Source organism: Crotalus tigris, unplaced genomic scaffold (genome assembly GCF_016545835.1).
Source record: "Crotalus tigris isolate CLP2741 ecotype Arizona unplaced genomic scaffold, ASM1654583v1 scf7180000017857.1083437, whole genome shotgun sequence".
Classification (NCBI taxonomy): domain Eukaryota; kingdom Metazoa; phylum Chordata; class Lepidosauria; order Squamata; family Viperidae; genus Crotalus; species Crotalus tigris.
The window spans coordinates 13,859-29,181 of NW_024096679.1; the positions used below are offsets into that span (position 1 = coordinate 13,859).

At 40.4% G+C, this 15,323-nt stretch overlaps 1 protein-coding gene across 2 annotated transcripts in view; it reads right to left on the bottom strand.

Moving 5' to 3' along the window:
• Positions 1-5,613: 5,613 nt before the first annotated feature.
• Positions 5,614-15,323, bottom strand: part of RPAP2 (RNA polymerase II associated protein 2) — a 46,311-nt gene continuing 36,601 nt past the window's right edge. For both annotated transcript variants that reach the window (XM_039343505.1, XM_039343506.1), the window contains 2 exons: positions 8,210-8,359; positions 5,614-5,738 (listed from right to left, as the gene is read on the bottom strand). In XM_039343505.1, coding sequence (XP_039199439.1) covers positions 8,221-8,359 — 139 coding nt within the window. In that variant the 3' untranslated portion in view covers positions 5,614-5,738; positions 8,210-8,220. The remainder of the gene's footprint in view (positions 5,739-8,209; positions 8,360-15,323) is intronic.

Genomic DNA, 15,323 nt, shown 5'->3' on the forward strand with positions numbered 1-15,323 from the left:
TAACATACAATCATACATTTGGGGGAGTGTTGGTTGCCTAAATCCAACTTCAGATAAATCCAAAGAGATCATTGCATTATGTTACTAGTAGTCTGTAATTGTTCAGGATCCAATCTGAATCAATCATTTACTATTCATACTCAATCCTCCCTCCATGTAGTTATCTGAAGGTGAGAGCAGACACATACAGTATAAGAAATTCAAGCACATGAGACCCATTCAGAATAGGCCATAGAAGCAGAAGGGTGTTGTAGAAATTAGCTGCAGAAAAAACCAACACAAAAAATATGGTTTCTGAAACACAAACTGCTTCCCAAAACAAAATGTAGTTTCCTGGATGAAGTGATGCCACTTAAATGGAAAAGCATTTGAAGTTGTGAGAAGACCACCAAGCTGGGACTGCCCAAAACTTACCAGAAGTTAGAAAAATGATGGGAATATAGACTTCAAAATCACCACATTACATGCATTCTTTGTGCGGCATGTGTGTCCCATCTTAATTCTTCCACAGTTTAGAAGGTGAACAATAAGTGTCGTAAATCTGTAGTTTCTACGTGCCCAGTGTCTCTAGCTAAATAAGAGCAAGCACTGGAGGTCTATTACTCCCTAGTGTAACAATTGTTTTATGACATCCGTGACTATAAATCAGTGGTTCTCAACCTTTTTAATGCTGCGACCCCCAACCGGTCATAAGTCGAGGACTACTCAACCGATCGTAAGTCGAGGACTACTCAACTGGTGCAGCACTGTTTGCAGAATGGGACTTTTGGCGGGCTCAGCAGGGCAGAGACAGCCTGGACAATTCCTATTGGCTTTTGAAAGCCAATAGAATTAGACTCTATTCAAGAGAGTCTATTCTATTGGCTTTCAAAAGCCAATAGAACAAAAGGGAGTAGCACAGCCAAGGAAAAGGGGGAAAAAATGGCCGACTGCGTTGTTTGGTGACCCCCATGAAATGGTCGTTTGACCCCAAATGGGGTCCCAACCCACAGGTTGAGAACCACTGCTATAAATGGATGCACCAAACCTCCAAGGCAATGGTCATATAAGGGGAGACAAAGGCCAACCAGGCAACTGCATGTAGAGCATATCATCCACTTCAAGAGATTGGAACTTCCACTCATAGGGAGACTATATCACATTTTTCCAGAAGCCCTTCTTGAACTGATTTTTGAGCAAGGTATGGAAAAAGGAACACTGCTTGCAAAAGTGGATATTGAATTGATAAACTCTTGACTTGTGGTAGATACCTTTCTTTCAAAATTAGTTTGTCATTCAACAAGACTTTATACAAAACGAAACAGCTCCCAACCCACATCCTATGCCTACACTCAGCCTACTTTGATCTTAAAAAGGTACTGTGTAGAAGGTGTGTGTGTTTTTTTTAAAGCAATCATTTCTATTGGCTATTTTTGGCATGACCAGGGACTTATACAGATCTTAGCATATATACAATTTTTTTAAAAAATCAGATTTGCAGCAATGAAGACAAATTTTTTAGTTTTACGTAAATTAATTTTAAGGAAAGCTTAGTTTGTTTTGGTTTTGAAATAAGTTTTTCAGTCTACGGTTCAAATAATTGAAAAAGCTATATTGAAAATATATAGGCAAGATGCATTTTCTTTATCATGATTGTTTGAAGGTTGCAAACTTGAAAGAAAGCTTTTGTTTTGTTTGTTGTAAGCTTTTCTTAGCTACAGTAAAGAGCAATATTAACTTATGCATATAACAACAATTAACATAGGATAAATCCAAAAGCAAGCACTTCATGGAACTAAACTATACAAATTTGCAAGTACATACAAAAACTTGATTGATCAATTACTAGAAGCAAAATGTTATAGACAGCTTCCATGGAAAAATATCCCTAGTAATTCTGTTCAATTCAATGTGATTTAACTATATAATAGAACTTTCATAAACTTGTTGAGATTTGTCAAAGTGGTGGCAGGATGCATCTAGAATAGACTGGTTACTATGAGTCACAAAGATTAATCATGATCCAGGCATACCAAAAACAATACAGTGGAACATTTAGTTCAATCTTACTGATTATTTAGAAATTTCATTGGTTTCAATGTGCCTGCTCTCTTGTAAGCATGGAATCTTTTACCATAAACCAGCTAAACTGAGTGGTAGAGTCTTGTCATATATTATGAAAGAGAATTGGCTCCTAAAGATGATGATTAATGTCTATAAAATACTTAATTCACAACTGTTCATATGATCTCTTTAAAAAGGTAATAAATTGATGTTAAGTAATGCAAAAGCTGACCTTAATATTTCAGCTGTGTAGCTGACTTCTAATGGATTTTGCTTACTTTGATTGTCATGAGAGGGAAAATAAATTGGACTTAGAAACTATTATGTTAACTATATTATTTAATTTAGGAAAAATCCGTACAGAAACCATGGAACACTATAGACCTTCTATTTCTGCAACGAAGACAGAAGGAGAATCTTCATGGCCATCTAAAAATACATTGTGGGCATTTTTTTAAATTTTATTGTCCACCTCACATATATGACTCTGGGTGGCTAATGATAATAACCACCTCTGCCGGAATCATAAAGCAATCAGACATACCACACACTCAGAGCTCCAGGCTTGGGCAGAAGTTTTCAAGGTCACAGAAAAAGCCAGCAGAGTCAGGGCCAAGCTGACCTCTGATGGGATAATGTTGCACAGAGTGGACACTAGAGCAGAAAAGCCCCCCCTGTTTTTGGTCCACCTACTGACAGTCTTTAGCCAATGGGACCTGGGACATACCCCTCCCATTGGGTCATGTATATAGCGACCATACATCCCTTTATTACGAAGAACAGTCCTTCATTTCAGAAAGTTGTCCTTTAGATTTATTTTTCAAAAACTCTTATTTGGCCAAACAATGGGGGAGAGATGCTCTTGTAAATAACCCAGTCCCAATCCATGAAGGGTTTTAAAAGCGACTACCTTGAATTACACATGGAAGAAACTGGTAGCCAATGCAGTTTACGGAGCAAGGATGTCATGCCTGCAAATATATTTCAGCATTATCTGGAAAGTTCTAAGTTGCCCACTTCTGCTTTAAATGAGATATATATATATTTGAATTGCCCCACATGGTAATCTTTTATTTAGTCACCTAATCATACCGTTTGGCGCCAATCAGGAGCCCTCGTGGCACAGTGGTTAAGTGCAGTATTGCAGACAAACTCTACCCACAGCCAGGAGTTTGATCCTGATGGGGCTCAAGGTTGACTCAGCCTCCCATTCTTATGAGAACCCAGATAGTTGGGGGCAATATGCAAATAATGTTTCTACCTTGTAAACCACCCAGAGAGTGCTATAAGGCACTATAGCACAGTATATAAGCCTAAATGTTATTGATGTAGAGCATCAGCAAAGTATAAGCCAATACATGCTATTAATTAATTTATGCTATTAATAGTTCTATTTATTATATATAGTCAAAAACCCCTCCATTTTTCTGCCTTTACCAAGTAAAAATAAGTGGAGTGCTGTAAAAACAAACACCTAACTCACACCCACACAGACACATCTTCTGTAGGAGCTGGAAAGGATTAAGTTAATTTTCCCATGATAAACAAGGGGAAAGGGTGAAAGGGTGGGGATGAAAATGTGTTATTCTGTCACAGTGAAACTGGCAAATCTAGTCCTTTAAACATTGTAAACAATCCACATTTTGTAAAAGTTCAGATGTTTTGAAAGATTAAGCACTAAAGTGTAGCCCTAAAATAAACCTGTAAAAAAAAAAATCATGCTGCTAAACAGGAAACGTAACGAAGTAAACCTGTGAAAATCAAGAGCCTGCAGTTGACAAAACCACCTTATTTTGCACCTTAATGGATCTTAACCACTATATTCAAGCAGTCACCTTCAGTAAATCCCATCATTTTTTAATGTGGCTTAATCTCTGAATAGGAAGATTATCCAGAATAAAAGTGCCAGATTCAGAAGTCCTGCAATGGAGATGCTCACTTTGCACCTGTAAAAAGATTGTCTTAGTGGCTTCGTTGTGAAACCTAAACCATCATGCAGCTGATCTAAGTGCAAATATTCTAAATCAAGCCATACATGGTTTTGGAAAGCAAGACAAGAATCAGTTGTAGAAAACTTGTCAAGCCTTTCATGGCAGGCATGCTCAGGAAACAAGACCTACATGGATTTCTGGAAAGATCTTGATTGCTAGTAAAGAATGGTAACAGAATCTTGAAGACCTATCCAAATAATTCTCTAGTCTACCTATATCTAATATAGCTAAGCGCTATTTCCTCCCTTAACTATTTTCTGCCTCCTGTGTGTTCCTGTGATATCTTATATATTCCATAATAAAACTCCAGAGAAGTTAAGTGTTGACTAAACATTAGGAGAAACCTTTACACAGAACAAATTCTTTAAAAATTGAAATATCTTGGAAACCTGTACCTTTTTTGCTGGAAATATTTGAGCAGAGTTTGTAGATTCAGTTGCACATTGTGTTACAGGTAGTCCTTGACTTACAACCGGTTGTTTAGTGACTGTTCAAAGTTATGAACTGCCCCAAAGCTACTTACAACCTAGTTTTGAGATTCTGACTACATTTTGGATGCTTGGCAACTGTCCCACGTTTACAACCATTTGCAGTGCCCCATGGTCATGTGACCACAACTTACAATTTTGCTAGAAACTGGAGTTTACTTCTGGTTTCTGGCAAAAACTGGCCCACAGCAAACAATAAGTGGGTTTAACAATCATTCATTTACAACCTCTCCCTTTACTTAACAACTGCCACAAAAAAATTTGTCAAATTAGCTCCAGTCATGCCGTGACCTGCTTTATGACTGTCCCAATTTACGATCGCAATTGCGGGGTTCAATTACAGTTGTAATTCAAGGACTACACGTATACTGGACCACATGACTTCCAAAGACTTTTCTAGCTTTCTAGTGATTGATCCGTGAAAGATAAACTTGGAATGAACTGTGCATTGGTTCTGAGTATGGAAATCATGAATCCTAAAACCAAGGAAAATAAATCCATGGGGTCACAAGGCAGAAATATCTGGATGCAGGCAACCTTAAAGCAGACCCATTGAGCTTTGGGAGTGTGTAGATTCTTCAGAACTTGGAGGGCCAAGTCAGTCTATCCCAGTGCTTCCCAAACTTGACAATTTTAAGGCATGTGGACTTCAACTCCCAGAATTCCACAGCCAGAGTTGAAGTCCACATGCCTTAAAATTGTCAAGGTTGAGAAACACTGGTCTATCCTGAGAACAAAGAGCTCTCCAACTTCTCAATCAGTTAGTTGAAAATAATTTAAAACTGAAACTAGTTTTATTATTTTGCAAGTGATTGAAATTATGTCTTTTTATTAAGAAAACTGAAAGGGCATTCAAATTCCAACGCATCTGGTTTTTTTGAAGACTCAAATAACGAACATAAATAAAAATGGGCTTCCCATCACATGATACAATATTTTCTTGAGAAATTATGTCCTTTGACATCCGATTGGTGCAACAATAAAATGGCACAGATATTCTTCCATTTGAAAAAGTTTAATTTAATGTGGTGAAATTAAATTTATAAAAAATAAAACAAGCAGCAATATAATAAAAGCTCTTGTCATTGTTGTTTTTTTTTAAAAAGTTGGTATTTTTAACTAAACTGCAAAAACATTTCTAGCGGTTTGACAAATCCAGTGTGGAACATTAATTCAATCTCTGTTCAAGAGAGAAATGAAGGATGATCTTCTTATTCTGTAAGTAAAAAAAATGCACATTAAAAAGTATAAGCAGTATCATAATAAAACATTTATTAGACGTCAAATAAGCAATTTCAAAAGCTTACCCATGAAAACACAAAAATAACCCTGATTGAAAATGTACATATAAAATAAAGAATATAAGTCTCAGGGATTCAATTCCAGAAATCTAGTAACTTCCCCCAAAAATCATCACTGCAACACAAACATGAAAGTGGTGACTAGAATTTCACAAAACAGCATCTCTTTAATCAATCTCTCATGCTTTTTCCATCATCAGAGTTAAAATACAGACCCGAGAGTAGTTCTCTACTGTCAGCGTAAGTCCATATATCAGTGGTTCTTGGGTTAGGACCGGCTCTGAGACTGCCTTTGCTAAGTGATGCAGTTATAAAGTGATAATGTCATATGACTGTGCCATTTAGCAACAATAATTTACAGCAGTCGCAGTTGCTGTTGTAACCCCAAGATGCATGAATTGTTAAGCAGGAAGTGGCAGAAGTTCCAGAACAGAGGAGGGGTGCCAGGGAGTGTTGGGGGAAGGGGAGGAGGCTGGGGAAGACCATGGGACGCCTGGCACAGTCTGTGTCAGTGGTTCCCAACCTTTTCTATACCCCACACCCCTAGAACGCTTCTGATATATTCTCGCACCCCTTACAAAAGTTCGAAATAACAAATTATGCATATACACTACAATTTTGAAACTTCTAAATCCAAGTTTTCGCAGCTCCTGGAATATTGTCTCGCACCCCCAGTAGAGAACCCCTAGTCTATGGGCAAATGCGGAAAGGCTGGGGGATGGAGGGTACAGCATGGCACAAGCTCTGGAAGGCTCCGGAAGGCCGGGGGAGGGAAGGTGTGGTGGCACAAGTACAGGAAGATTGAGAGACTGAGGGGGCAACACGGCACAGGAAGACTTATCAGAGCAACTGGTGACTCCCCTGCCAGCTTCCCCATTGATTTTGCTTGTGGGAAGCCGGCAGGGACGATTGCAAATGGCGGTCAGACACCCACGAGACGCTGCAGCCATTTTAACTGCGAGCAGGTTGCCAAACCCCTGAATTATGATCATATGACTACAAAGGTTACACAGGTAGCCCTCGACTTACAACAGTTCATTTAGTGACCATTCAAAATTATAACTGCACTGGAAAAAGTGATTTATGACCGTTTTTCAGACTTACAATTTTTGTAGCATCCCCGTGATCATGGGACGAAAATTCAGATGCTTGGCAACTGGTTCATTCTTATGACAGTTGCTATGTCCCAAAGTTATGTGATCACTCTTTGCAATCTTTGAACAAGCAAAATCAACGGGGAAGCCAGATTCGCTTAACAATCATATTACTAATTTATGAACTGCAATGATTCACTTAACAACCGTGGCAAGAAAGGTTGAAAAATGGAGCAAAACTCACTTACCCCATGTCTCACGTAACAACAGACATTTGGGGCTCAATTGTGGTCATATGTCAAGGACTACCTATAAGTACTACTCTTCTAGTGAAGGGCTTTTCAACCTTTTCACCCATTGTACCACTTTTAGGATATGGCAACATCTGAATACCACCAGTCGCCTAGCAAGGTGTCAAAAACTTGATGACCCCCCCCCCAAAAAGGAAAAAAGTGACGAAGTACAGGTAGTCCTCAACTTACAACAGTTCGCTTAGTGACTGTTCGAAGTTACAATGGCACTGAAAAAAGTGGCTCCCAAGCCACAGCTGAGCAAGACACCTGCCTGCCCACCCGGCGGTGCTCTTCCTCCTGTCTGAGGTTTTCATTGTTGTGAGCATTTCTGTTGAACATTGGCAGTGGGAGTGGGGGGTGTTTGGTTTTTATTCCCCCCCCATCTGCTGGGTGGTTGCAGCAGGTTTTGGTCACTTCACATGACCCTGGGACACTGTGACCGTCATAAATATGAATCAGTTGCCAAGCATCTGAATGTAAATCACAAGACCCTGGAGATGCTGCAACATTCCAGCTGATCGGTGCTTCTTCTGGGCTCAGCAGAAGCGCCAGGATCAGTGCCAAGCTCCAGCTGGAGCCTGGCGCTGATCCTGGCGCTTCCACTGAGCCCTGACAGCCCTGCAGCTCCAGTCATCTCTCCCTCAGGCTTGTGCGGTGCTGCCACCGGTTCAGCTCATTCCCCCCTTTCGCTACCATCTTTCTAGGATGGTCGCGTACCACCTGCCAGGTGCCAATGTACCACAGGTGGTACCCATACCACTGTTTGAAAAGCCTTGCTCTAGTGCCATTGCAACTTTCAACGATCACTAAATGAGCGATCAAAAAGCAAGGACTACCTTTTGACTTGTTGAAAGTTTGGGTGCAACCACTGATACCGTATGATAAATTGGAAACTATAGTTAGAGTTAATAATGGTCCCTATCTAGGCTGTTTGCTAGGGGATCTTATACGATGCAAAGTAAGAAGAGAAACACAAGACAAAAAAAGAAAATTACTGACCAGTGAGGGAGTCAGCCACTTCTAAATATTTTTGTTAGACTTTCCAGATCTTCAGTTTTGATACATAATTCTTCAAGCAAGGTAGCAAGGAACTGTGTATATCCTTTATTTTGCTGAGAATGTGCAAAAGCAGGGATATTTTCTGACAAACTGAAAGGCAAAAATTGAGTGTTTTCAGAAAGATGTAATCTTATTGTGTCAAATAGGTGGATATAAATGTCAAATATGAATCAAGAAGTAATCACAACATCAATCATGTTGGTAATTAGTCACTTCTGGAAATATTTTCATAAAGTCTTTTAAAAGTCCCTGAAGTATATTATTTGTAATAAATTAAGATAAAAAAAGTAAGACACTTTAAAATAGTAGCAAATTCCTGCGATGTTTTCCAACAGTAATTAAATAGCCCTGTCTTAGGAACAAAGCCAGCTGGATGACCGTGGGCCAGCCACTTTCTCTCCACCCTAGGAAGGAGGCAACGGCAATCTACTTCTGAAAAACGTTGCCAAGAAAACTGCAGGGATTCGTCAAGGCAGTCTCTGGGACATGATTGAATGGAAGAAAAAAATCCACGCACAGATTGAGTCTCCAAATTGAGCCCCCCCCCCATGGGATGTTGTATGAGAGTGTGTATATACTTCAGAGGATTTCCAATCTCTCCCACTCACAAAGGTATTACACACATACATTTTAAAGGTGCAGCATTCAATTCTTCCTGCCGCTTCCAAAATGCTCACAAAGAGCAAAATCATTGCTGGCAACTGCTAAAAAATTGCTTCCAGTCAAATTGGACTGAAACGGAGGGATCAACTACATCAATAATTAATATGTTGAACTGTAACCAATTCCTTATATACAAATTCTTATTCTCACGCTTAAATTACTTTTTGGACTGTAGTGTAAACCAGTGGTTCTCAACCTTTTTGAACGAATCGCCCCCTTGAGCCAATGAGGAAGTTGTCATCGCCCCCCTCCCTCAACATAACCTCTCAATCACAACCTAGGAAATAATTCTTCTATTTATGCAAACACTTTTTTTGTTTTCTTTAAAATTGTCATCATTATATATCGGTGCAAATAATTTATTTCCAGTCTTTTTCCCGTATCTCCCATATTCTGGCCAATGGCGCGCCACTGTATGGGCAGAGGCTGCTGCACAACGCGCATGAAGATAAGCGATGCGTATTCACATATGTACGGCGTTCTGTACTGAAGCTAGCTGGAAGAACATTTGAAAACACAATTCAATCCACTAATAGCGAGCGATCTGATGTTTTTGTACGACAGATATACAGCGATTCACTGTATGAAAAAGTCTCAAAAGTGTCCCCAAAACTTCTCGCTCCATCGCCCTCATATCGCCCCCTTTTTGTTCCTTCGCCCCCCTGAAAAATGAAATCGTCCCCTGGGGGGCAATATCGCCCAGGTTAAGAACCACTGGTGTAAACCATATAAGCAACAACCTTACATTGAATATCCTCAACATATAAACCTTTGATTACTGAACTTTTTTGGGGTGTGTGGGTGTGTGTGTGCCTTTGAGTCAATACTGACTCCTAGAGACTGCCTGAACATAACCTTGTAATTTTCTCAGCGAGTTTTTTCCAGAAGCGGCTGGCCATTTTCCTTCTTCCTAAGGTTGAGAGGACGGACTGGCTCAAGGTTACCCCTACTGGTTTTGTACCTAAGGTAGGACTAGAACTCACAGTCTCCCAGTTTCTAGCCTGGTGCTTCACCACTACGCCAAATCTGGTTCCTACACCAACAAAACTGTCTCTGTTCTGAACCACCACCACCACAACAGCTTCTGTTTTTTTTCCCCTTACACAATAGAACAGACTTTTCTGATCAATGGTGTAAGCTTTCAAGGCAAGATAAGTGAAACTCATTTTTCTTTCAAAAATGACTATTCGTTTACATTTCTTTACTCATAAGTGTAATGATGCCCAATACCTGTCTGATTACTTACAATTTATACACAAGGCATTTGAGACACATGAAAAAAAAATGTATTTGCTGGTACGGAAATGCACCTTGTATCTGATTCTGGGTGATTCGTCCACACCCATCTCTGAGCAGCCAGGAATCTAGCCAACACCTCCGATCTGGCTCTGCAGAGAAAGATCACTATTTTCCCTAATATTGATGGCAGTGAGATTGCAGAGCGATCACTGAAAGGAGGAAGGCAGCCCCCGTGGCTGCCTCCCAACAACCCTTTCAAGAACATTGGCTGCCTGCAACAGGGAACAAGCAGCCCACGTGTCCAGCTCTGGCTGTGAAGGAAGTAATTACTGCTAGGTTTTTTTCCCCACTAGGATGTTTTTTCCATGATTTTCAACAGAGTAAGGGGTATGTCCATCTATGCCAGTGGTTCTCAACCTGTGGGTCGGGACCCCATTTGGGGTGAATGACCATTTCACGGGGGTCGCCAAACAACGCAGTCCGCCATTTCCCCCCCCTTTTCCTTAACTGTGCTACTCCCTTTTATTCTATTGGCTTTTGAAAGCCAATAGAATAGACTCTCTTGAACAGAGTCTAATTCTATTGGCTTTCAAAAGCCAATAGGAATTGTCCAGGCTGTCTCTGCCCTGCTGAGCCCGCCAAAAGTCCCATTCTGCAAACGGTGCTGCACCAGTTGAGTAGTCCTCGACTTACGACCGGTTGAGTAGTCCTCGACTTAGGACTGGTTGGGGGGTCGTGGCATTAAAAAGGTTGAGAACCACTGCTCTATGCATATTAAAGAGAAAGAAAGGGCACAGATGCTCCGACATGTCAGAGTCTTGTGGATTTCAGAGTCAAAACAGTTATCTTCCCCCCAGAAGATACAGAGCAGGGCAATTTCGTTGAGGGAAAAGTACAGCACAATCTTGACATGCAGAAATTCAAGGTCTAACCTGGAATCTATTTCACGCTGAGGAATAAAGAGTTTCACGTTCCTTTTTTATTTCTAGCCTGATAATCTCAGTTCTCAGTCTGTACCCTTTCGGTCCGTGAAACAAAGATTTCTGATTTCTGAACTTGCCTCTCCTGTGTCGTGGATTTCGACAGAAGAGCTTGGACTCTTCGCCACAGAAGCTTTTCCAATGATTATTTAATTTAGCTTTACCCACTGCCATGGGGCACATCAAATATGAATGTCACTCTCAGAAGCTGCAGGTCAAGGGGAGCAAGCCAGTAATCAGAGCAGTGCATTTTCTGAGCTGAGCTTCCATTACTTGAAGCAATCTAGTAAGTGAACTTAAAAATAAATGAATAAGCGGGCAGCCCGTGAGGGCTCTGAACTTGTGGTAGCAAGACTGACACTGGAAAATAACAAGATCTGCAAATCTAGGTGCATCTGCTCAACCCATGAACTCCTTTGAGGTTCTATAAAACTAGGAATAACCATGTCTAGGTTGATTATTTTAAGAAAATCACCTTCTTCTTCAATTAACAGCATACCGCTTGGGGAAAAGCTTTTCCAAAGCTGCCTCACAGTTCAATAATAATTGGTGTGGACCAGGAGTAGGCAACCTTGGCTCTTTTACGACTCGTGGACTTCAACTCCCAGAATTCCTGAGCCAGCAACGCTGGCTCAGGAATTCTGGGAGTTGAAGTACACGAGTCGTAAAAGAGCCAAGGTTGCCTACCCCTGGTGTGGAAAATTAGCTGCTCTGCTAATAGGGCCTGTTGTTCCTGAGAAAGTGCAACTCCCTGTAAGTATCCCACAGGTGTCCCTACAGGTAGTCATTGACTTACAACCATTCATTTAATGACCATATGAAGTTACAATGGCACTGAAAAAAGTAACTTATGACAGTTTTTCCACACTTAAGACCATTGCAGCATCCCACTGGTCACGTGATCAAAATTCGGATGCTTGGCAACTGGCCTGTATTTATGAGAGTTGCAGTGTCCTCAGAGCTACGCAATTACATCTGGTGACCTCCTGACAAGCAAAGAGTCAATGGGGAAGCCGGATTCACTTAACAACCGTGTTACTAACTTAACAACTACAGTGATTCACCTAACAACTGTGGTCGGAGAGGTTGTAAAATGGGCCACAATTCGCTTAACTGTCTTGCTCAGCAATGGAAATTTCCAGCTCCATTGTGGCCATACATAGAGGACTACCTGTGTTAAGCTTTCGAGCTGTTGTATTCACTGCAGAATTTCATCCTATTAGCCAATCTGGATGAGAAATAACCAACACTACTACAATAAGCAGAACTATGAAGGCCACTAACCAGTTTGGGAGGAAAATAAAACATGCTCACATTCTGAACAAGATTGGTGCAAGTTGGCAAGGGACACCTTGAAGAGTCTAAGTAATACACAGTGCCATTCATCTCATTTAGGGTTGCTCTGGAATTTAGAAGATGAATTAATTAATTTAAAAACAAAGGGTCAGGGAAGATTAGGTCAGATGGATAGAAACCAGTTGTATTATAAAGCTGTCCCCACGGTCATGTGATCAAAAGTTGGATATTTGGCAACTGGTACATATTTACACTAGTTGCACTGTCCTGGGGTCATGTGATCACCATTTGCGACCTTTCCGGGGTGGAGGGAAGCAAAGTCAACAAGGAAAGCTGGATTTGCTTAATGACCAGGGCAAAAAAATATATCATAAAATAAGATACAACTAATTTAGTGACTGCTTCATTGAGCGACAGAAGTTGCATTCCCAATTATGTAGTATGTCAAAGACTACCTTCTTCCTAGTATTATTCCCATGCTATGGCAGGGTCCACTTAAGTCAAAGACTACCTATAAAACAATAATTTAGGTTACTCAGTTCTCATTTCCCCCTCCAGTATTCAGTCACAGAAGAATGCTGGGAATATTCTGGTACATTTTCAATTCACAGGAGGTTATATAGTAACCTGACAACTTAAAAGAGCTGAGTATGTACCTCAAAACAGTACTTTAGCTCAGATCTTTTGTAACATATAGTTCAGCTGTACATAGTCAATCAAGAAACATTTCCTGAAGGTTGAAAATGTGTCAGCCAGCGTGGGCATGATCCTTCAATCGGTATGTTGTAACCTTTAGTTTATTTACAAGCAGCAAGCTAATTTTTTTTCAAATTTGTCTGAAAGTAATCTGTCTTTACCAGCAAATGACATTCCAAGTTTGCATTACAGTCTAGTACATCAACATATAGTATATCAGTATTGTTTTACTCTGTACATTTGATATAAACAATGAACATTTCATTTATAAACCTAGTGCAGTGGTGGCGAACCTATGGCACACGTGCCAGAGGCAACACTCGGAGCCTTCTCTGTGGGCACACATGCCGTTGCCCCAGCCCTGCCTCCCCCCGCGGCCCCCTCCTCACCAGCAGCCCCCTGGAGGAGAGTCGCCCCCCAGGCACAGTCCACATGGAGCAGCACAGTCAAGGACATAGCCGGGCAGCAGGGACAAGACTCCGCCCTCATGCCCCATAGCGTGCAGAGGATGCTGTGGGATGTGGGCAGAGGGAGTGGCTGCCATGGTGCTGCAGGGCTACCTGGGCGATCTGCAGTGGGCCATGGAGGTGGTGCGTGGCCTTTGGGTGGGCGGAGCAGAGGGCAGCTATTGGAAAGTGAGTCATAACCATCTAGGGGCACTTTCTTGTTGAGTAGGATCAATAGGTTCCTCAGCAGTAGTATTCTGGCTTTGTGTGTCTTAAAAATAATATGTATAAAACCTCAGTTTATCTCCTGACTCAAGAAAAAGATCCTAACAGTATCTTCTGTCTTCCATTGCTTAGTCTTTGGCCCATTGGTTTAATGCCAAAAACTATCACAAAATAGCAATTAAAGATAAGCTTGTTTTATTAGGCTAGTTGGCTGGATAAGGCTTCTAGGAAGATAAATGTTACTGTAGAAATACATCTGAAATTCTTATTTAATTAAATGTTCATAATTATCATGCCCAGCTGAAACAAAATCGTAATGTTAAATGTATTACTGTTTGCATGCTTCCTATATAACTTTTTAAAACATGCAGTGGCAGCAACATTAGGGAAAAGGGCCAACTTCAGATAGGAAATAATGAAATTCAAGAATTCAATGGCAGAATGTAGATCAGTATATATACTAAGATTTTAAGGAAATGTGTATGTAAGAAACCAATATTTATAAATTAAATAAAGCAGCTCTCTCTCTTATTCTCTATATTAGATGCATGAAATATTTAAAACTCCAGGAATAAATTTCTGATAGAAAACACCAAGATTTGGTCTTCGAATAATATTAAAAGAATCCTTAGTGTGATTGTCAATAACCCATCATTTTAATAATTAAATAAATAAAATGTAATAAGATTCTGATTCTGAAAATTCTAAAATGGTTCATGAGGCTCTGAAATTTCTGAAGCTTAATATCTCCTAACAAAAGGAACAGGAGTGAAAATGAGCTTTTGTGATATATACAATACAAAAGTAATCCAAGATTTGCAATAGGCACGGTTCTTCTGGGAGATGAATGAAGACTGAGCATGCAATGCTTGAAAACTGTTATGACAGGGGACGTGGAGGAGAAAACTGAAAAGGAGTAAAATAGAGTATCCTGCACGAGATAATTTGGAGATGCCCCATTCCCCAGGAGAACAAGCGATTTCAACCCTGCAATACTTTAGTGCAGTGTTTCACAAACTTGACAATTTTAAGGCATGTGGACTTCAACTCCCAGAATTCCACAGCCAGCGTTGCTGGCTGTGGAATTTTGGGAGATGAAGTCCTCATGCCTTAAAATTGTCCTGTTTGGGAAACACTGCTTTAGTGTATCCTACATATCATGCAATACAAAAATTAGGAGTAAAAACTTAGGGGAGATTTCCTGAAAGCACCCGGATGTAGGACAGCGTGTCCAACACTTATGGGAAACTAATTTGTGGAGGAAAGAGAGAAAACAAAAACCAAGCAGAAAGAAGAATGAGGAATTTTGGAAGGGACAAGGACTCTGTGGGACTTCTTTCAAGAGAAATATTTGCAGGATTGCCACTCCAGTCCTACACAGTGCAAGATTTATAAACAAACACCACGCCTTTAGAGAAAGCAAGTCCAAGCAGTTAATAAAATGCTTATGTGGAAAATGTTTTCCTCAACTATGGCATTTTTAGGGCATATCCTAAAAATTTCTGGTTG